We start from the raw sequence: 23,361 nt of genomic DNA, 5'->3' as shown, positions 1-23,361 counted from the left end.
AGACATTAAGAGGTATTCAAAACGAGACGAGATGGTGATCGGACTAGTGGAGACAAAAGACGGCTCTAGATTAGGTGTGAAATGTGCTGGCAGAATGGGAGACAGCTGTCATGTGGGAGAGAAAAAAAAAGGGGGAGGGAGGAAAAGGGCCAAAACAAAGGTGTGGATAAAAAATATAAGTAAAAATGTAATAGGGGCCGAGGTTATGATCTGAAATTGTTGAATTCGATATAGAGTCCGGAAGGCTGTAAAGTGCCTAATCGGAAGAGGTGGTGTGGAGATGCCGGTGTTGGACTGGGGTGGACAAATGTAAGAAGTCACACAACACCAGGTTATAGTCCAACAGCTTTATTTGAAATCACAAGCTTTCGGAGCACTGCTCCTTCATCAGGTGAAGTGGAGAAATGCATAAAGACACAGCTTATATAGTCAGAGAATCATGTCAGATGTTTACAGGTAATCTTTCCAACTGCCATTTATCACACCTCGGCAGAGAGATAATCACAGCAATCAAAGGTGTGAATGGTGTCCAAACAGGTCAGTCAGGAAAACATTACATCAAAGAACAATGAGGTGGGGTCACAAGGGGTCAAATGTTGCAGATGCTGGGGTCTGTATGAAAAACAAAAAAACAGACAAAAAACATTTTTTTTGCTGGAAATCACAGCAGGTCCGGCCGCATCTGTGTAGAGAGAACAAGCCAATGTCGACTCGAGTCTGGATGACCCTGCGTCAGGTGGGGTTACATGTAGCGTGACATGAACCCAAGATCTCGGTTGAGGCCGTCCTCATGGGTGCGGAACTTGGCTATCAGTTTCTGCTCGACGATTTTGCGTCGTTGTGTGTCTCGAAGGCTGCCTTGGAGAATGCTTACCCGAAGATCGGAGGCTGAATGTCCTTGACTGCTGAAGTGTTCCCTGACTGGGAGGGAACATTCCGGCCTGGTGATTGTTGCGCGGTGTCCGTTCATCCGTTGTCGCAGTGTCTGCATGGTCTCGCCGATGTACCATGCTCCAGGGCATCCTTTCCTGCAACGTATGAGGTAGACAACGTTGGCCGAGTCACATGAGTATGTACCATGTACCTGGTGGGTGGTGTCCTCACGTGTGATGATGGTATCTGTGTTGATGATCTGGCATGTCTTGCAGAGGTTGCTGTGGCAGGGTTGTGTGGTGTCGTGGTCGCTGTTCTCCTGAAAGCTGGGTAATTTGCTGCGAATGATGGTCTGTTTGAGGTTAGGCGGCTGTTTGAAAGCGAGTAGTGGAGGCGTGGGGATGGCCTTAGCGAGGTGTTCCGTCGTCATCAATGACATGTTGAAGGCTGCGAAGAACATGGCGTAGTTTATCTGCTCCGGGGAAATACTGGATGACGAAGGGTACTCTGTTGGTTGGTTGGTTGTGTTTGTCTTCTGAGGAGGTCTATGCGATTTTTCGCTGTGGCCCGTCGGAACTGTCGATCGACGAGTCGAGCGTCATATCCCGTTCTTACAAGGGCGTCTTTCAGTGTCTGTAAGTGTCCATCGCGTTCCTCCTCGTCTAAGCAGACCCTGTGTATTCGCAGGGCTTGTCCATAGGGGATGGCTTCTTTAACGTGGTTGGGGTGGAAGCTGGAGAAGTGAAGCATCGTGAGGTTGTCCGTGGGCTTGCGGTAGAGTGAAGTGCTGAGGTGCCTGTCTTTGACGGAGATTCGTGTGTCCAGGAATGAAACCGATTCTGAGGAGTAGTCCATGGTGAATTTGATGGTGGGATGGAACTTGTTGATGTTATCGTGTAGTCTTTTCAGTGATTCTTCGCCGTGGGTCCATAGGAAGAAAATGTCGTCGATGTATCTGGTGTATAGCGTTGGTTGGAGATCCTGTGCAGCGAAGACGTCTTGCTCGAACTTGTGCATGAAAATGTTTGCGTATTGGGGTGCGAATTTGGTCCCCATGGCTGTTCCGTGTGTTTGGTAAAGAACTGGTTGTCGAAGGTGAAGACATTGTGGTCAAGGATGAAGCGGATGAGTTGTAGGATGGCGTCTGGAGATTGGCTGTTGTTGGTGTTGAGTACTGAGGCTGTCGCAGCGATGCCGTCATCGTGGGGGATACTGGTGTAGAGTGCCGAGACGTCCATCCTGGCGAGGAGTGTTCCTGGTTCAACTGGTCCGTGGGTGCTAAGTTTCTGTAAGAAGTCTGTAGTGTCACGACAGAAGCTGGGGGTTCCCTGTACGATGGGTTTCAGGATGCCCTCGACATATCGAGAGAGGTTCTCACACAGGGTTCCGTTGCCTGATGCGATAGGACGTCCGGGTGTTGGCTTTGTGTATCTTTGGGAGGCAGTAGAAGTCTCCCATGCGGGGAGTACGTGGGATGAGAGCATGTAGGATGCTTTGAAGGTCTGGATCGAAGGTCTTGATCAGTCTGTTGAGTTGGCGGGTGTGTTCTTTGGTCGGATCTGCGGGTAACTGTCTGTAGTGTTCCTGGTTGTCCAGTTGTCGGTATACTTCTTTGCAATAGTCTGCTCTGTTCTGTATGACAATGGCGCCTCCTTTGTCTACTGGTTTGGGTTCATGTCACACTACATGTAACCCCACCTGACACAGGGTCATCCAGACTCGAGTCGACATTGGCTTGTTCTCTCTACACAGATGTGGCTGGACCTGCTGTGATTTCCAGCAAAAAAAATGTTTTTTGTCTGTTTTTTTGTTTTTCATACAGACCCCAGCATCTGCAATATTTGACCCCTTGTGACCCCACCTCATTGTTCTTTGATGTAATGTTTTCCTGACTGACCTGTTTGGACACCATTCACACCTTTGATTGCTGTGATTATCTCTCTGCCGAGGTGTGATAAATGGCAGTTGGAAACATTACCTGTAAACATCTGACATGATTCTCTGACTATATAAGCTGTCTTTATGCATTTCTCCACTTCACCTGACGAAGGAGCAGCGCTCCGAAAGCTTGTGATTTCAAATAAAGCTGTTGGACTATAACCTGGTGTTGTGTGACTTCTTACATTAATCGGAAGAGGAGTTGCTGTTCCTCGAGTTTACGGTGAGCTTCCATGGAACAATGCAAGAGGCCGAGGACGGTGAGGTCCAAGTGGGGATGGGGCGGTGAATTAAAATGACAGGCGACCGGAAGCTCGGGGTCACCCTTATGGACTGAACGGAGGTGTTCCGCAAAGCGGTCGACACACTGTGTTTGAAACAAAGATGATTTATTAAATATTTATACAGAATATTAATCTCCAGTTATAAGGTTTATTAACATAAGCAGAAACAAACCGCAACTGTCAGGGTGAAAATGATTCAGTCCCTGATATGGTTAACAGCAGCAATAACAGCAGAATCCAACCCCTGCAATCACTGGTGAACTCGCTGGTGTCTCAGCAGGTTGGATGACTGAGTGAATCCCTTCCCACACGCGGAGCAGGTGAACGGCCTCACCCCAGTGTGAATTCGCTGGTGATTAAACAGTTTGGATGATGAAGTGAATCCCTTCCCACAGTCAGAGCAGGTGAATGGCCTCTCCCCAGTGTGAACTCGCTGGTGTGTCAGCAGGTTGGATGGTGAAGTGAATCCCTTCCCACACACGGAGCAGGTAAATGGCCTCTCCCCAGTGTGAACTCGCTGGTGTGTGAGCAGGGTGGATGACTGAGTGAATCTCTTTCCACACACGGAGCAGATGAACGGTCTCTCCCCAGTGTGAGTACGTTGGTGGTTCTGCAGATCATTTTTGCTTTTATACTTATCAGTCAGAACATTTAAAAGTCCTCTCCTCTGTGTGAACACGATGGTACCTCAGAAGGTGGGATGACTGACTGAATCCCTTCCCACATTCAATGCACGTGAATGTTCTCGCTCCGGTGTGAACTGGTGTGTCAGCGGGTAGGATGACTGAGCGAAACCCTTCCCACACACGGAGCAGGTGAACGGCCTCTCCCCAGTGTGAGTGCGTTGATGAGTTTCCAGCTCAGGCAGGTAACTGAACCCCTTCCCACAGTCCCCACATTTCCACAGTTTCTCCATGGTGCGGGTGTCCTTGTGTTTCTCCAGGTTGGAAGATCAGTTGAAGCCTCGTCCACACACTGAACATGTGTATGGTTTCTCCCCGCTGTGAATGGTGAGAAGTTTTTCAGGTTGTGTAAAGATTGAGACAAATATTTCTCTTTCCACATTCAAAGGCCAATTATATTTAGGTCCTGATGAATTGAGTGACTGTCAGATCTTGACGTGATGTTTGGTTTAAGTTTTCCGTCTGCAAAGCATTCCCTTCTAATATCCTGTAAAGGGAATTTACAAAAGTCTTCGCTGTAAGTACAGGATCGAAATTCAGAACAGACAATTCTAGTTGCTGCAAAAATTCTTTCCTCTCTTCTTTCCCAAAGCTGTAAATCCCCATCCCACAGAATCTCCCTCCTTCCTGCATGGAAATCCAAACCCATTGCACCACCTCCAACATTTTTCCTGTCAGTCAAATGTTTTCCCTCCCCTGAAGGTGCTGACTCTGACTGGGTTCAGTTCCCCACTCACTGGTTCCCCTCCCTCTCCTCCCCTAAAGTTGCTGACTCTGACTGGGTTCAGTTCTACACTCACTGGTTCCCCTCTCTCCTCCACTGAAGGTGCTGACTCTGACTGGGTTCAGTTCCCCACTCACTGGTTCCCCTCCCTCTCCTCCCCTGAAGGTGCTGACTCTGGCTGGGTTCAGTTCCACACTCACTGGTTCCCCTCCCTCTCCTCCCCTAAAGGTGCTGATTCTGACTGGGTTCAGTTCTACACCCTCTGGTTCCCCTCCCCTGAAGGTGCTGACTCTGGCTGGGTTCAGTTCTACACTCACTGGTTCCCCTCCCTCTCCTCCGTTGAAGGTGCTGACTCTGGCTGGGTTTAATTCCACACTCACTGGTTCCCCTCTCTCTCCTCCCCTGAAGGTGCTGACTCTGGCTGGGTTCAGTTCTGCACTCATCAGTTGCTCTCCAGTGTGTGACCTGTGTGCCCCATCTATGTATCAATCTCTGGGAATTAGATCGAATGCGCAGTCCCTCTGGGGACCGGCCCCCCGGCCCGAATCAAAGGTTTCAGAGGAGGAGAGTTTGATAAAACTATTTAAAAGGTGTGGTGGTGAAATGTTGGGCGGGTGCTCAGCATCTCACACATTGTGCAAGATTAACATTCCACATGTCTGAGCCTTTCATTCCGTCCCTGATTTGGGAATCTCTTGAGCTGCACTTCTTGTCCCATTATACCAAGTTGGTGCAACAGGAGAGCCGGGGATGAGGGGGATATTGGACAGAAAGCACACAGCACGGACAGTACACTGCAGGTGGGATATGTGAGAGTGTTACAGTGAGGGCTTCGGGCACTTTATTAAACACACCCACAGCAGAAGCACATTAATCTGATGGGAGATCACTGACACACGAGCAGCCAGTGGTGTGGAGCCTCCTGAGAGTCCGGCCACTTTACAGCCAGTATTTACAGGAGCTGAGATACAGAAGTGTCTCATTAAAATCACTGATATATTTGTTCACACAAATCAACTCCCAAAAAATGCTGAATGATTTCTCCCAGACGCACCCTGACCAGTCACCATTTCTCCTCCATTTACAGACGCTCCCTGACCAGTCTCCATTTCTCCTCCATTTACAGACGCTCCCTGACCAGTCCCCATTTCTCCTCCATTTCCAGACACTCCCTGACCAGTCACCATTTCTCCTCCATTTACAGACGCTCCCTGACCAGTCACCATTTCTCCTCCATTTCCAGACACTCCCTGACCAGTCACCATTTCTCCTCCATTTACAGACGCTCCCTGACCAGTCACCATTTCTCCTCCATTAACAGACGCTCCCTGACTCACTTTCTGTCTGTCCCGGAGTTTGGCGCTTTGTTGAGATTCGGGCCGGAGTGAAACGGGAACCCGTGGGTGGGGGCGGATAATGTTCACCGCTCTTATAATCGGGCCTGGGGCCACATTCGGGGTGTGTGAAGCCCGCGCCCCCCCGGGGTTCATGAACCAGCCTCCCTCTGACCTGCTGCACCCTCACCACCCACGCATGCTCAGCTCACACTGCGCAACAATCAGCCTCTCTCGCGCATGCACAACTCACACTGCCCAACAACCAGCCTCTCCCGCGCATGCTCAGCTCACACTGCCCAACACTCAGCCTCTTCCGCGCATGCTCAGCTCACCTTCTGTTGTTCAGGTTGAAAGGTCAAGCCCCGCCCCTCACACACTCCGATTGTTTGGAGGACCCGCCGCCCACTCGGTCCTCCAGTCCCGCCCCGCTGTTCCTATTGGTCCGGAGCTCCCGTCAATCACCCGGGCAGTGTGAGCTGAGCATGCGCGGACTTTGGCAGCAGCCGCTGACACATCAGGTGAGAGAGCGGGTTCATGAACCTTGGGGGGACGCGGGCGGCTCGCACCCCGAGCGGGTTAATGAACCCCGGGGGGACGCGGGCCGCTCGCACCCCGAGCTCAGGGAGCGGGATAATGAACCCCGGGGGGACGCGGGCCTGCTCGCACCCCGAGCTCAGGGAGCGGGTTAATGAACCCCGGGGGGACGCGGGCCGCTCGCACCCCGAGCTCAGGGAGCGGGTTAATGAACACCGGGGGGACGCGGGCCGCTCGCACCCCGAGCTCAGGGAGCGGGTTCATGAACCCCGGGGGGACGCGGGCCGCTCGCACCCCGAGCTCAGGGAGCGGGTTCATGAACCCCGGGGTGGACGCGGGCCGCTCACACCCCGAGCTCAGGGAGCGGGTTCATGAACCCCGGGGTGGACGCGGGCCGTTCACACCCCGAGCTCAGGGAGCGGGTTAATGATCCCCGGGGGGAGGCTGCGAGATTATCAGCAGCTCAGCTCAGCTCTGCTCGGTGCTGTGTGAACGGGCTGCTCCACACCCCGGCTGCTCACGGGGAATGCCAGTGCGGAGGGCCCAGTGCAGAAGGCCCAGGGTGGAAGACCCAGAGGAGAGTGTCCTAGGCGGGAGGCCCAGCACGGAGGACCCCAAATGGGGGGCCCAGGACGGAGCGGCTGGTCGACAGAAGCAGAGTCGGGAGATGCTGTGGGTGAGCATGCTGCACGGTTTCTAAAGGTGAAGAACGGTCTCTGGCCCGAATGAGTTCCAGCGGCCCCGCCTGTGCTCCATCTGGTGGGAGCTGTGAAGCTTTGTTTCGGTGATGGGATTGGGTTTGTGCGCCGCCATTTTGGTGGAGGAAAGACAGACTGTTCCTATCTATAGTATGGTGCTTGAACAGCCATAAGATGGGAAAAGAGAACGGGATAAAAGTAAAAAAGGAAAATAAAAGACAAAACAAGGTATATCGGCAAGGAATAACAAATGTCATGATGGCTGGGTCCTGTGAGTGATAACAGCAAGAAGAAGGGAATTTGAGTAGTCGTTTTCTTCTTTTACGGGATTTGAGAAAGTGGTCGGCTTCTTTTCTGTGGAAAGGTTGAAGAATGTGGATAAGGATTATGACATTATATGGTTGGATAACATCAAGTGAAGACGAGGAGTTATTAGAGTGCCAATAGGGCTGGCGTTGAACTGGTATTACTTGTTTTTGAGGAAGTTTCGGGTTCTGGTTAAAAGTAGTTTACTTGAAGTCTTAAGTGATTTTTTGATATGATTGTGGGATTTTCTATATTGTGTTATTTAGTGTTAACGCCTTCCTTAATCAAACGAACGAACGCTCTAGTGAACGCACGCATGCGGATACAAATATATGCGTGCACGCATACACAATGGAACTTGCGTTCGACCGAATGAAGGGCCCGCTCTCCAGGATGGGGGTCACTCGGTGAGCGTGAGGCCTGCCGGACGGATGAACGAACGCACGCATGCACACAGGTAGACAAATGATACGCACGCTTACACAATGGAACTTGCGGTCGACCGAATGAAGGGCCCTCGCTCCTTAGGTGAAAGTCGGCTTGGCGAGCGTGAGGCCTGCCGGACAGATGAACGAACACATAGGCATGCACGCAGATAGAAACCGCACACATGTACGCAGTCATGCACATGGAACTTATGCTTGAGCGAACGATCGGATGAATGGAGGAATGAATGATTGAACAATGCCAGTTGGACTGGCGTGTACGGATTCTTGGTTTATTAAATAGTTGCAGTTTGTACTGTAAACATTGATTTACCTGTAAAAATTTATTGTTGTATTTATATTGTTGACCATAATTGGTCAATGAATGTAATGGATTTACTATAACTGTTGAGTTGTATAAGTACTGTTGTACTTGAATGTTAAATTTTTTTTTTAAAAAGGACGACAGGTTATACCAAGCAAAAATGAAGAGTTATTAGATTGCCAGTAGGACTGGTATGTATTGTTTTTTACTATGGGTACCTGTATTGTTGACATTGGTTTTGTCTGGAAAAATTTATTATTGTATTTGTACTGTTCATCCTAAAGCTGTTTCTTCTAAGGCTTAGCCTTATTGTGGTTAATGAATGTAATGGATTTATCATGTAATTGATGAATTGTAACAAGTACTACCAGATTTAAATAAAAGATTAATGAACCCCAGGGGGATGCGAGCTTCACACACCCTGAGTGCGGCCCCAGGCCCGATCATAAGAGCAGTGAACATTATCCACCCCCACCCGCGGGTTCCCGTTTCACTCTGGCCCGAATTTCAACAAAGCGCCAAACTCCGGGACAGACAGAAAGTGAGTCAGGGAACGTCTGTACATGGAGGAGAAATGGTGATGGGTCAGGGAGCGTCTGTAAATGGAGGAGAAATGGAGACTGGTCAGGGAGCGTCTAGAAATGAAGGAGAAATGGAAACTGGTCAGGGAGCGTCTGTAAATGGAGGAAAAATGGTGATTGGTTAGGGAGCGTCTGTAAATGGAGCAGAAATGGTAACTTATCAGGGAGCGTCTGTAATGAAAGGAGAGATGGAAACTGGTCAGGGAGTGTCTGTAAATGAAGGAGAAATGGTGACTAGTCAGGGAGCGTCTGTAAATGGAGGCGAAATGGTGACTGATCAGGGAGCGTCTGTAAATGAAGGAGAAATGGAGACTGGTCAGGGAGCATCTGTAAATGGAGGAGAAATGGAGAATAGTCAGGGAGCGTCCTTCACCTAAACTGAGAAATATTACACGGGGACAGTTTATAGGGACGGACCGAGCGTGGGAAAGGGGGTTTTAGAAGTCCAAAATTAAAATGAAAATATTGTCACTATTAAAATATATTTAGAATGAAATTCTAAACACAAGACAGATTTTCTTTATTTCATATACACATGACCTGTCGTTGTTATTTCAGATTTCCAGCATTCACAGTATTTTGCTATTGTATGTTTACATAGAGGCTGCCAGATTCTGAATTAAAAGACTAACTGCCCATTGATGCGCTATCAATTACTCAAAAGACTGAGGTTAAGCGAGTAACTAACAGGCTTTTATTAACAAGAGAATGAAGGTGTGCCTCGAGTGGTCGACCAGTCCAGAATACAGAGGGACTGTGGAGCAGTCACCTTTATACCTGGACTCGTGGGAGGAGTCAGCCGAGGCATGTACAGACATTTACACAGTGGAATACAAGCACCCACACAGGCAGGTATAACAGTGGTTTACCACATTCACCCCTTGTTTAAAAATGAGTCCGGCGGGGTGAAGTGTATTAAAAGTTTGTGTATTGGAGTCTCTCCGGAGGTCTTGTCTGCCGCTGTGATCGACGTGGCGACGGCAGGGGTAGTGAAGCTTCCGGCGTCGAGTCCCGCGTAGGCTGGGGCACTGGTGTGTAGTCCTCGTGGGTGTCGAGCGGGTCGCGGGGCCCAGGCGTGCCGTCTGCTGGGGTTGGATATTGGATCGTGGGGGGGGGGGGGTTGGTAGTGGGTTACTGGGGCCCCCGAGGGTGCGAGGTCTCGTATGGAGACTGTGTCCTCCCGCCCGTCCGGGTACGCAATGTAAGCATACTGGGGGTTGGCGTGGAGGAGGTCGACCCCCTCGACCAGGGGGTCCATTTTATGGGTCCTCACGTGTCTTCTCAGTAGGACCGGCCCTGGGGACGTCAGCCATGGCGGTAGCGATGTCCCCGATGTGAACTTCCTTGGGAAGACAAACATTTTCTCAGGAGGGGTGGCGTTAGTGGCAGTGCAGAGCAGTGACCGAATAGAGTGGAGCGCATCGGGGAGCACATCCTGCCAGCGGGAGGTCGGAAGGCCCCTAGACTTTAAGGCTAGCAGGGCGGCCTTCCAAACTGTCGCATTCTCTCTTTCCACCTGTCCGTTCCCCCGGGGGTTTTAACTGGTGGTCCTGCTTGTGGCAATACCCCTAGCGAGCAGGTACTGGCGGAGTTCGTCGCTCATAAACGATGAGCCCCGGTCGCTATGGATATAGCTGGGGAAACCGAACGGGGTGAAGAGGTCATTCAGACATTTAATGACCGTGGCACTGGTCATGTCCGGGCAGGGGATGGCGAACGGGAAATGGGAGTACTCATCAATAATGTTGAGGAAGTACACATTGCGGTCGGAGGAGGGGAGAGGCCCTTTAAAATCAACGCTCAGGGGCGAGTGGCTTTTATCAGGTGAGCCCTGTCTGGTCTATAAAAGTGCGGTTTGCACTCAGCGCAGACTTGGCAGTTCCTGGTCATGGTCCTGACCTCCTCAATGGAGTAAGGCAGGTTGCGGGCCTTGATGAAGTGGAAGAACCTGGTGACCCCCGGGTGGCAGAGGTCATTGTGGAGGGCCCGCAGTCTATCGATCTGCGCGCTGGCGCAGGTGTCACGCGATAGAGCATCCGGGGGTTCATTGAGCTTCCCGGGCCGGTACAAGATCTCGTAATTGTAGGTGGAAAGTTCGATTCTCCACCTCAAGATTTGTCATTTTTGATTTTGCCCCTCTGCTTGTTGTTAAACATAAAAGCAACTGAACGCTGGTCAGTGAGCAGGGTAAATCGTTTTCCGGCCAGGTAGTGCCTCCAATGACGCACAGCCTCCACAATAGCCTGGGCCTCCTTCTCAACAGCGGAGTGTCTGGTCTCCGGGCCCTGGAGGGTTCGTGAAAAGAAGGCCACGGGTCTCCCCGCCTGATTTAGGGTAGCGGCCAGGGCAAAGTCGGACGCGTCGCTTTCCACCTGGAAGGGGATGGATTCGTCCACTGCGTGCATGGTGGCTTTGGCAATGTCTTCCTTGATACGGTGGAAGGCTAAGCAGGCCTCTGCCGTCAAGGGAAAAGAGGTGGTCTTGATCAGCGGACGGGCCTTGTCCGCATAGTAGGGGACCCACTGGGCGTAATAGGAGAAAAACCCTAGGCACCTCTTCAGGGCCTTGAGGCAGTGGGGCAGTGGGAGTTCCATAAGGGGACGCATCCGGTCGGGGTCGGGACCGATGACTCCATGTTCCACAACACAGCCAAGGATGGCGAGGCGGGTTGTGCGGAATATGCACTTCTCCTTGTTATACGTCAGGTTCAGGAGCTGGGCGGTGCAGAGGAATTTTTTGAGGTTTGCGTCATGGTCCTGTAAGTCATGGCCGCAGATGGTCACATTGTCCAGATATGGGAAAGTGGCCTGCAACGCATTTTGATCGACCATCCGGTCCATCTCCCTTTGGAAGACGGAGACCCCGTTGGTGACGCCAAAGGGAACCCTAAGAAAGTGATAGAGGCGGCCGTTTGCCTCAAAGGCAGTATACTGGCGGTCCTCAGGGCGGATAGGGAGCTGGTGGTACGCTGATTTCAGGTCAATGGTCGAGAAGACGCGGTACTGCGCGATCTGGTTGACCATATCAGCTATGCGGGGGAGTGGGTAAGCGTCCAGCAGGGTGTAGCGATTTATTGTCTGGCTGTAGTCGATGACCAGGCGCTGCTTCTCGCCGGTCTTAACGACCACAACCTGGGCTCGCCAGGGGCTGGTGCTGCCCTCAACAATCCCCTCCTTCAGGAGCCGCTCCACTTCGGTTTTAATGAAAACCCTGTCCCCGGCACTGTATCGCCTGCTCTTTGTGGCGATGGGCTTACAGTCGGGGGTGAGGTTAGCAAACAGTGGTGGGGGGGTGACTCTGAGTGTGGAGAGGTTGCACCTGGTGCGCGGCGGGCAGTTTGGAAGCTGCTGGCTGCGGACTGTGAGTGGGGGGAGGGGTCCACCGTACGCCATCGTAACACTTTTAAGGTGGCACTGAAAATCTAACCCCAGTAGAACGGCAGCGCAGAGGTGGGGCAGGACCAGAAGTTTAAAATTATCGTACACAGTCCCGTCTACTAAGAGTGTCACCACGCAGTAGCCGCCAATGTCCGCCGACTGGGACTCGGAGGCCATAGAAATCCGCTGGTGCGCAGGCAGGACTGGGAGAAAGCAACGCCGCACCGTGTCGGGGTGGATGAAGCTCTCCGTGCTCCCAGAGTGAAAAAGGCAGGTTGTTTCGTGACCATTTACCTTAATGTCCATTGTGGACCGGGCCAGTTGGTGCGGTCTCGCTTGGTCCAGCGTAACGGAGGCCAGCGTAGGGGTCGGTGTGTCGCTGCGGGTATCAGATGAGGCGGTGTTGGGGGCCTGCTGCGTCCCGGCTGGCGTCCAAGATGGCGGCGTCCATGATCCCCATGTGGCTGGAGGCGTCCAAAATGGCTGCTGTTCCGGTGGTTCGCACATGGCTGGGGAGGCCCAAGATGGCGGCCCACACGCGGCGCTGCTGGGGTTCGGGGTGGCTTTGGCCCTGCAGACGCTGGCGTAGTGTCCCTTCTTCCCGCAGCCCGAGCAGATTGCATTTTTCGTCGGGCAGCGCGCTCTGGGATGTTTGGCCTGGCCACAGAAGTAGCATTTCTGGCCTTGGGACACTGCTGCGGTAGTTGGGCCGTGGCTGGGGTGGCACGGCGCTATGAGACGGTCCTACCGTGTCCCAGGCTGTCGTTCCCCGCGGCGTCCATGGTGCAGAGGAGTAGGCATCCATGCCCCGGTAGGCTGCGTCCAATGATAGTGTGAGTTCAGAGGCCTTGTTGAGGTCGAGGTTACTCTGCTCCAACAGTCGCTGTCGGGTGTAATTGGACCTGTGGCCCGCTACAAAAGCGTCCCGGATAAGTTCCTCTGTGTACACGGCGGCCTTTACATCCTTACAACCACAGGCCCGGCCAAGCACAGACAGTGCCTGAAGGTATTCCTCGGTCGATTTCCCCAGGTTGTTGTTTACGACTCCCCAGGAGGTGCCTGGCGTACACCTCGTTCACTGGGCGCGTGTACTGGTCCTTGAGGAGCTTGAGAGCAGCCGTGTACGAGGTCGCGTCCTGGATGACCGAGTACGCTCGGTGGTTCACTCTGGAGGTCAGGACATCCAGTTTGTCCTCATCCGATTTGACCGTTGCAGCGGAGGCGATCAGGAATCCTTCAAAGCACCTAAGCCAGTGAGCAAACTTGGTGGATGCGTCCGCCTCCCGATGGTCTAAGTCCAGGCATGCTGGTGTGAGGATCTTCTCCATTATAAAAAAGTCTTGTTAATAAAATTGATGCGCTATCAATTACTCAAAGACTGAGGTTAAGCGAGTAACTAACAGGCTTTTATTAACAAGAGAATGAAGGTGTGCCTCGAGTGGTCGACCAGTCCAGAATACAGAGGGACTGTGGAGCAGTCACCTTTATACCTGGACTCGTGGGAGGAGTCAGCCGAGGCATGTACAGACATGTACACAGTGGAATACAAACACCCACACAGGCAGGTATAACAGTGGTTTACCACACCCAGAAATTCTTGAATTGAAGCTTTTTTATCAATTCCTCCTTGGCCTCACCCCTCCCTATCTCTGTAACCTCCTCCAGCCCTACAACCCTCCCAGATTGCTGCGCTCCTCCAATTCTGGCCTCTTGCACGTCCCCAGTTTTAATCGCTCCACCATTGGCGACCGTGCCTTCAGCTACTGGGCCCTAAGCTCTGGAATTCGTTCCCCAAACTCCCCGACTCTCCTCTTTTAAGCCGCTCCTTCAAACCTACCTCTTTTGCGCTGATATCTCCTTATGCGGTTTGGTGTCAAATTTTGTTTGATAATAGGCTCCTGTGAAGCACCTTGGGACATTTTACTGTGTTAAAGGTGCTGCATAAATGCAAGTTGTTGTTACTCTCTACACAGAGACCTTCCCTGTTGGAGAGGTCCATAAACATCATTGTGCTGTCTAGGCAACGGGCAAAGCCATCTGTCTTAACTATCAATTTAAGAAGTTTATAGTTCCAATTAACTCCTGAGGCACAATACTCAATTGTGGGAAGAAAATATACTGAAGGAGCTGGTAGTTACAAAAACAGTCTGCCAAGCCTGTGTCTGCGGAAGATCGAGTTAGAGCGAGCACATCTGTAAAAGGAATGCAGCTGGAAGTAATATTCCTTGCAGTTCGATGGAGGCCCTTTGTTAGTTCATTAATTGTAAGTTTAGTTTGAGGTTGTTCTGTAACTTTCCTTCAGCAGGATGATCTGATTCACAGATGTAACAAGAATCACGCAGGCTCGACTTTTCGGGCCTTAATAAATTTTACAGGTAAATCAATAATGTTTACAGTACAAACTGACACTATTTAATAAACCAAGAAAAGAAAGAACCTGTATACGCCAGTCCTACTGGCATCGCTCAATCATTCAGTCATTCATTCCTCCGTTCGTTCGTTCGCTCAAGCGTAAATTCCATTGTGCATGTCTGCGTGTGCGTGTCATTTGTCTACATGTGTGCGTTCGTTCATCCGTCCAGACAGGCCTCACGCTCACCCAATAGGATGCTCACTTTCATCCTGGGGAGCGAGGGCCCTTCATTCAGTCGAACATAAGTTCCATTATGTCAGATCAGATCAGATTAGATTTATTTGCCATATGTAACAAGTACAATGGAATGCTTGTTCCCCGTAGGGACGCGTCAGCTATACATACAGCGCCGCGTTCAGGGTCAATACAATGGCTTCCCGTGGCAGTGGGAGCACGATGTCCCTCAGCCGCTCCGTCCTCCTCTTCACCGCGGCCTCCTCCTCACTGTTGCCGGCTCCACGTGTGGTGGCCTGCTTCTCCCGCTCTGGCCACCATGCCCGGCTTCCCTACTCCCATCCGGACTGCGAGTTACCCGAAATGGAGCTGCCGGCCGACGTGCTGCAGCGTGTCGTGAGTCTGCTGCTGCTGCTCGTTGCGCTGCGCTCCTCTGCCCGACTCGCCGAACACCGTGTGCGTGCGTATTATTTGTGTCAGCATACGTACGTTCACTTGAGCGTTCGTTCGTACATTGAGGAAGGCTTTCACACTAAATAACACCACAATATACAAAGTCCCATAACCATATCGGAAATCAATTAAAACTTCAAGTAAACTACTTTTAACCAGAAACCGAAACTTCTTCAACAAAACAAGTAAATACCAGTTCTACGCCAGTCCTATTGGCCCTCTAATAACTCCTCGTTTTCACTTGGTGTTATCTAACCATATAATGTCATGATCCTTGTCCACAGTCTTCAACCTTTCCACAGAAAAGAAGCCGACCACTTTCTCAAATCCCATAAAAGAAGAAAACGACTACTCAAATTTCCTTCTTGCTGTTATCACTCACAGAACCCAGCCATCAAGACATTCGTTATTCCTCGCCGATATTACTTTGTTTTGCCTTTTGTCTTCCTTTTATTTTCCTTTTTTTCACTATTATTCCGTTCTCTTTTCCCATTTTGCAGTTAGCAGCTTAGTTGAGAGTCCGTACCCCGGGGATAAGAAAGCTGACTGCTGCAGTCAAGGTGGAACATCTTGTGGTGCCTCCCAGATCTGCTCACTATCAGTCTGCTCAGTTGGTGGGCACTGCCTGTCAGAAGAACTTTACTACACAACTATAATATTGTATGAATATCATAATTAGTATTTGTTTGTAGAATCTGTTATATAAGGAAAGTTTTCACAGCAGGGAGTAACCATATATGTGTTCTGTGTGTAGACAAGGCTTCAACCGATCGTCCAACCTGGAGAGACACAAGGACACCCGCACCATGGAGAAACCGTGGAAATGTGGGGACTGTGGGAAGGGATACTCTTGCCCATCTAAGCTGGAAGCTCATCGGCGCAATCACACTGGGGAGAGACCGTTCACCTGCTCCGTGTGTGGGAAGGGATTCACTCGTTCATGGAGCCTCACTGAACACCAGCGTATTCACACTGGGGAGAGGCTGTTCACCTGCTCCGTGTGTGGGAAGGGATTCATTTCTTCATCCCACCTCACTACACACCAAGTTGTTCACACTGATAAGAGACCTTTTAAATGTTCTGACTGTGAGAAGAGCTTCAAAAGGAAAAATGATCTGTTGGCACACCAACGCACTCACACTGGGGAGAGACCGTTCACCTGCTCCGTGTGTGGAAAGAGATTCATTTGTTCACCCACCCTGCTGAAACACCAACGCACTCACACCGCGGAAAGGCCGTTCACCTGCTCCGTGTGTGGGAAGGGATTCACTCGGTCAGTCACACTCACTGAACACCAGCGAGTTCACACTGGGGAGAGGCCATTCACTTGCTCTGTGTGTGGGAAGGGATTCACTCAGTCATCCAACCTGCTGACTCACCAGCGAGTTCACAAGTGATGGCAGGGGTTGGATTCTGCTGTTAATCACATTCAGGACTGAACCATGTCCATTCTGATAGTTGGGGTTTGTTTCTGATGTTAATAACTCCCTAACTGGGCTGGAGTTTAATCTTCTGGATATTTGCCAAATAAATCAGCTTTGTTTCTAACACAGTGTGTGGAGTCCTTGACGTCTCCAAGATAAGAGGAGACTAATGTCCTGTTACCGACTGCTCCATTTTTGGGCCTTTTCTCCTTTCTAACTCTAGATTATTTCAGTTCTCATACCTTCGGTTACTCTCATGGACAAGTCCCAACTCCCCATACCTTCCAGAGTGCCTCTCCTAGCCTTGGTATCCAGGGAAGGTATCGGTAACACGCCCGGGATCACTAAACACAAAACCCAGTCTGTTAATCACTTTCAGCTACTGGACTTAGCGTGTGACCCACAGCATCTCTCTCACCTTCGATGTGTGAATAGAGAATCACGCCTGCAAACCTGGTTTATATTTAAATTAACTCAGGAAATGCATTTAACAGAATATCAACAAGGAAACACATCACGGTCCAATAATCCAGCTCTACATTCACAAGAGGAAGTCTGTTATCTAACTCCTCGAGTGGACAAAATAAAGAAATATCCCAAATGTAAGGGCCCCTCGAATACTTTAATACCTTTCAAATCGTGACCGGTTCCTCCTCATTCTAGAATTCCCCATCCGTGTGGGAGTTGATATTGGTCAGTTTGCTCAGATGGTTCGAGCATGGTGCTAAAAACGGCAATGTCGTGGGTTCAATCCCCGTCCTGATGAGCTACGCTGTTTCGGCACGGGTTAGACGGACTAATCTGCTAATTGGAAATTTCTCACTGATTTTTCTGATTCGAATTTCAAGCTGACCAGTTCCTTCCTTCAGAGAATCTCGAGGTGGACTCTGATTTAAACACAGCTCTCCCCTCTTTTATATCTGGGATTAGAGTTTATGGGAATTTGAATACCTGACCACTCAAATTTAAAAGGGCCCGTCAGTCACACAGCTCTGGGTCAGATTAAACTATTCCTCTCTCCAGCCTGTAACCGATGTAACTTGTAACACTGAGGCTGAAATTCCACTTCCATGCGCCGGGGGTGCAGGCAGTGCTGGGCACAGAGGGAGCAGCAAACCGGGTTCAGAGTGGGCACAGTGGGCCTGCCCTTGACCTGGGCTTTAGCGTCAGCATCTGCTGGGGTCCAAGCTCATTGCCAACGCATGGATTCCAAACCTGGGACTGTACATAGGCATTCTAACCCTGGGACTGTACACGGGGATTCTAACACTGGGACTGTACATAGGGATTCTAACCCTGGGACTGTACATGGTGATTCTAACCCTGGGACTGTACATGGGGATTCTAACCCTGGGACTGTACATGGTGATTCTAACACTGGGACTGTACATGGGGATTCTAACCCTGGGACTGTACACGGGGATTCTAACCCTGGGACTGTACATGGGGATTCTAACCCTGGGACTGTACATGGTGATTCTAACACTGGGACTGTACACGGGGATTCTAACCCTGGGACTGTACATGGTGATTCTAACCCTGGGACTGTACATGGGGATTCTAACCCTGGGACTGTACATGGGGATTCTAACCCTGGGACTGTACACGGGGATTCTAACCCTGGGACTGTACATGGGGATTCTAACCCTGGGACTGTACATGGGGATTCTAACCCTAGGACTGTACATGGGGATTCTAACCCTGGGTCTGTACATGGGGATTCTAACCCTGGGACTGTACATGGGGATTCTAACCCTGGGACTGTACATGGGGATTCTAACCTTGGGACTGTACATGGGGATTCTTACACTGGGACTGTAGATCGGGTTCCAACCCTGGAACTGTACATGGGGATTCTAACCCTGGGACTGTACATGGGGATTCTAACCCTGGGACTGTACACGGGGATTCTAACCCTGGGACTGTACATGGGGATTCTAACCCTGGGCCTGTACATGGGCATTGTAAACCTGGGACTGTACATGGGGATTCTAACCCTGGGACTGTACATGGGGATTCTAACCCTGGGACTGGACATGGGGATTCTAACCCTGGGACTGTACATGGGGATTCTGACCCTGGGACTCTACATGGGGATTCTAACCCTGGGACTGTACATGGGGATTCTAACCCTGGGACTGTACATGGGGATTCTAACCCCGGGACTGTACATGGGGATTCTAACCCCGGGACTGTACATGGGGATTCTAACCCTGGGACTGTACATGGGGATTCTAACCCTGGGACTGTACATGGGGATTCTAACCCTGGGACGGTACATGGGGATTCTAACCCCGGGACTGTACATGGGGATTCTAACCCCGGGACTGTACATGGGGATTCTAACCCTGGGACTGTACATGGGGATTCTAACCCTGGGACTGTACATGGGGATTCTAACCCTGGGACTGTACATGGGGATTCCAACCCTGGGACTGTACATGGGGATTCTAACCCTGGGACTGTATGTGGGGATTCTAACCCTGGGAATGTACATGGGGATTCTAACCCTGGGACTGTACATGGGGATTCTAACCCTGGGACTGTACACGGGGATTCTAACCCTGGGACTGTACATGGGGATTCTAACCCCGGGACTGTACATGGGGATTCTAACCCTGGGACTGTACATGGGGATTCTAACCCTGGGACTGTACATGGGGATTCTAACCCTCGGACTGTACATGGGGATTCTAACCCCGGGACTGTACATGGGGATTCTAACCCTGGGACTGTACACGGGGATTCTAACCCTGGGACTGTACACGGGGATTCTAACCCTGGGACTGTACACGGGGATTCTAACCCTGGGACTGTACATGGGGATTCTAACCCTGGGAATGTACATGGGGATTCTAACCCTGGGAATGTACATGGGGATTCTAACCCTGGGACTGTACACGGGGATTCTAACACTGGGACTGTACACGGGGATTCTAACCCTGGGACTGTACATGGGGATTCTAACCCTGGGAATGTACATGGGGATTCTAACCCTGGGAATGTACACGGGGATTCTAACCCTGGGAATGTACACGGGGATTCTAACCCCGGGACTGTACATGGGGATTCTAACCCTTGGACTGTACATGGGGATTCTAACCCTGGGACTGTACAGGGGGATTCTAACCCTGGGACTGTACATGGGGATTCTGACCCTGGGACTGTACATGGGGATTCTAACCCTGGGACTGTACATGGGCATTCTAACCCTGGGAATGTACACGGGGATTCAAACCCTGAGACTGTACACGGGGATTCAAACCCTGGGAATGTACACGGGGATTCTAACCCTGGGAATGTACATGGGGATTCTAACCCTGGGACTCTACACGGGGATTCTAACACTGGGACTCTACACGGGGATTCTAACCCTGGGACTGTACATGGGTATTTTAACCCTGGAACTGTACATGGGGACTCTAACCCTGGGTCTGTACATGGGGATTCTGACCCTTGGACTGTACATGGGGATTCTAACCCTTGGACTGTACATGGGGATTCTATCCCTGGGATTGTACATGGGGATTCTAACCCTTGGACTGTACATGGGGATTCTAACCCTGGGACTGTACATGGGGATTCTAACCCTGGGACTGTACATGGGGATTCTAACCCAGGGACTATACATGGGGATTCTAACCCTGGGACTGTACATCGGGGATTCTAACCCTGGGACTGTACATGGGGATTCTAACCCTGGGACTGTACATGGGTATTCTAACCCTGGGACTGTACATGGGGATTCTAACCCTGGGACTGTACATGGGGATTCAAACCCTGAGACTGTACACGGGGATTCAAACCCTGGGAATGTACACGGGGATTCTAACCCTGGGAATGTACATGGGGATTCTAACCCTGGGACTCTACACGGGGATTCTAACCCTGGGACTGTAAATGGGGATTCTGACCCTTGGACTGTACATGGGGATTCTAACCCTTGGACTGTACATGGGGATTCTAACCCTGGGACTGTACATGGGGATTCTAACCCTGGGACTGTACATGGGGATTCAAACCCTGAGACTGTACACGGGGATTCAAACCCTGGGAATGTACACGGGGATTCTAACCCTGGGAATGTACATGGGGATTCTAACCCTGGGACTCTACACGGGGATTCTAACCCTGGGACTGTAAATGGGGATTCTGACCCTTGGACTGTACATGGGGATTCTAACCCTTGGACTGTACATGGGGATTCTAACCCTGGGACTGTACATGGGGATTCTAACCCTGGGACTGTACATGGGGATTCTATCCCTGGGATTGTACATGGGGATTCTAACCCTTGGACTGTACATGGGGATTCTAACCCTGGAACTGTACATGGGGATTCTAACCATGGGACTGTACATGGGGATTCTAACCCTGGGACTGTACATGGGGATTCTAACCCTGGGACTGTACATGGGGATTCTAACCCTGGGACTGTACATGGGGATTCTAACCCTGGGACTGTACATGGGGATTCTAACCCTGGGACTGTACATGGGGATTCTAACCCTGGGACTGTACATGGGGATTCTAACCCTGGGAATGTACACGGGGATTCGAACCCTGGGACTGTACACGGGGATTCAAACCCTGGGAATGTACATGGGGATTCTAACCCTGGGAATGTACATGGGGATTCTAACCCTGGGAATGTACATGGGGATTCTAACCCTGGGAATGTACACGGGGATTCAAACCCTGGGACTGTACATGGGGATTCTAACCCTGGGACTGTACACGGGGATTCAAAGTCTGGGACTGTACATGGGGATTCTAACCCTGGGACTGTACATGGGCATTCTAACCCTGGGAATGTACACAGGGATTCAAACCCTGGGACTGTACATGGGGATTCTAACCCTGGATTGTACATGGGGATTCTAACCCTGGGACTGTACATGTGGGCCCTGAATTTATTGTTGCAGTGCAAATAGTCCCATCATAAATCGGCCCTGGGTTTGATAATGTAAATGGTCACAGGATTTAGTGTAAATGTTTCCTCAGTTAGACATCATTGTATAAGTGGCCTCTAGATTTGGTGTCATAGTGTAAATGGTCCCTTGATTTAATGTCACAATGTAAGTGGTCCTGGATGTTTTTGTCACAGTGTAAGTGATCCCTGGATTTGGTGTCTCAATTTAAGTAGTCCCCGGATTTGGTGTCTCTGTGTAAGTGGATCCGGAATTTGATGTCACACTGTAATTTGTCCCTGGATTTGGTATTACGGCGTAAGTGGTGCCTGGATTTGGTGTCACATTGTGAGTGGTCCCTAGATTTGATATCAGCAACAACTTACATTTATATAGCACATTTAACATAGTAAAATGTCCCAAAGCGCACAAGAGCAATATAAAAAAAACATGTTTGACACCGAGCCACAGAAGGGGATAGCAGGAAAGATGACCAAAAGCTTTATCAAAGAAGTAGGTTAAAAGGAGCATCTTAAAGGACGAGAGAAAGGGGGAGAGGTGGAGAGTTTTTTTTTTTAAATTGACATTACAGAGCCCAGGTCTCAGCTCTTTGAACAAAGTCACAAGCCATCATTCCCTACAAGGCAGGGGTCTCGCACACATTTATGTAAACACAAGTACTAACCACAATAAGCTTGATCCCAGTAGTCACTTTAATCGCTCTCACCCAGAGTGAGTTTGTGAAACAGGTACTCTCCCACGCCATTCCCAGGGGGCTCCCAGTCTCCCCAAGCCGGTGATGCGACCTCCAGATCATCATAGAAACATAGAAGATAGGAGCAGGAGTAGGCCATTCGGCACTTTGAGCCTGCTCCGCCATTCAATGTGATCATGGCTGATCATCCAAATTCAGTACCCTGTCCCTGCCTTCTCCCCATATCCCTTGATCCCTTTAGCCTCAAGAAATATATCCAACTCTTTCTTGAATATATTTAATGAACTAGCCACCCACCCATCCAAATAGTGGGTCTCCAGGAAGTCACACAAGTGAGGGTCGGTGCTCCCAGTGGAGAGCCCATGCAGACAGGTGGAGAGTTTTAGGGAGGGAATTCCAGAGCTTAAGGCCAAGTTCTTTGTCACACATACATTCCAACACCCTCTCACCCCAACTCCTCTCACCCCTACTCACCCCAACTCCTCTTTCACCCCTACACCCCAACCCCTCACCCCAACTCATCTTTCACCCCTACACCCCAACCCCCCTCACCCCAACTCCTCTTTCACCCCTACTCTCCAACCCCCCTCACCCCAACTCCTTTCACCCCTACTCTCCAACCTCCCTCACCCCAACTCCTTTCACCCCAACTCCTTTCACCCCGACTCTCCAACCCCTCTCACCCCAACTCCTTTCACCCCTACTCTCCAACCCCTCTCACCCCAACTCCTCTTTCACCCCTACTCTCCAACCCCCCTCCCCCAACTCCTCTTTCACCCCTACTCTCCAACCCCCCTCCCCCAACTCCTCTTTCACCCCTACTCTCCAACACCCCGCACCCCAACTCCTCTTTTGCCCCTACTCTCTAACCCCCTCACCCCAACTGCTCTTTCACCCCAACTCCTCTTTCACCCCTGCTCTCTAACCCCCTCACCCCAACTGCTCTTTCACCCCAACTCCTCTTTCACCCCTACTCTCCAACACCCCACACCCCAACTCCTCTTTCAACCCTACCCTCCAACCCCCTCACCCGAACTCCTCTTTTGCCCCTGCTCTCTAACCCCCTCACCCCAACTGCTCTTTCACCCCAACTCCTCTTTCACCCCTACTCTCCAACACCCCACACCCCAACTCCTCTTTCAACCCTACCCTCCAACCCCCTCACCCGAACTCCTCTTTTGCCCCTG

At 50.9% G+C, this 23,361-nt stretch overlaps 1 protein-coding gene and 1 long non-coding RNA gene across 4 annotated transcripts in view; one reads left to right on the top strand and one right to left on the bottom strand.

Annotated features, from left to right (window-relative positions):
* LOC147119339 (uncharacterized) overlaps positions 1 to 23,361 on the top strand; it is a 91,855-nt gene that overhangs the window by 34,784 nt on the left and 33,710 nt on the right. The window contains exon 3 of one of the 3 annotated variants that reach the window (XM_085984975.1): positions 16,231 to 16,517. In XM_085984975.1, the coding sequence (XP_085841101.1) occupies positions 16,231 to 16,517 (287 nt within the window). Of the gene's footprint in view, positions 1 to 15,988; positions 16,674 to 23,361 lie in introns of those variants that run through there. The other 2 variants (XM_085984978.1, XM_085984974.1) reach the window with 2 other exon arrangements.
* LOC147119340 (uncharacterized) lies at positions 3,757 to 6,030 on the bottom strand. The gene is made up of 2 exons (XR_015078013.1): positions 5,840 to 6,030; positions 3,757 to 4,265 (listed from the first exon to the last, which is right to left on the bottom strand). It is a non-coding gene; the product is annotated as an uncharacterized LOC147119340 (long non-coding RNA).

The sequence above is a fragment of the Somniosus microcephalus genome, chromosome 4 (genome assembly GCF_052327205.1).
Source record: "Somniosus microcephalus isolate GS21.2 chromosome 4, FLI_Smic_1.0, whole genome shotgun sequence".
Lineage (NCBI taxonomy): Eukaryota > Metazoa > Chordata > Chondrichthyes > Squaliformes > Somniosidae > Somniosus > Somniosus microcephalus.
This window is presented reverse-complemented; position numbering and strand designations above follow the sequence as displayed.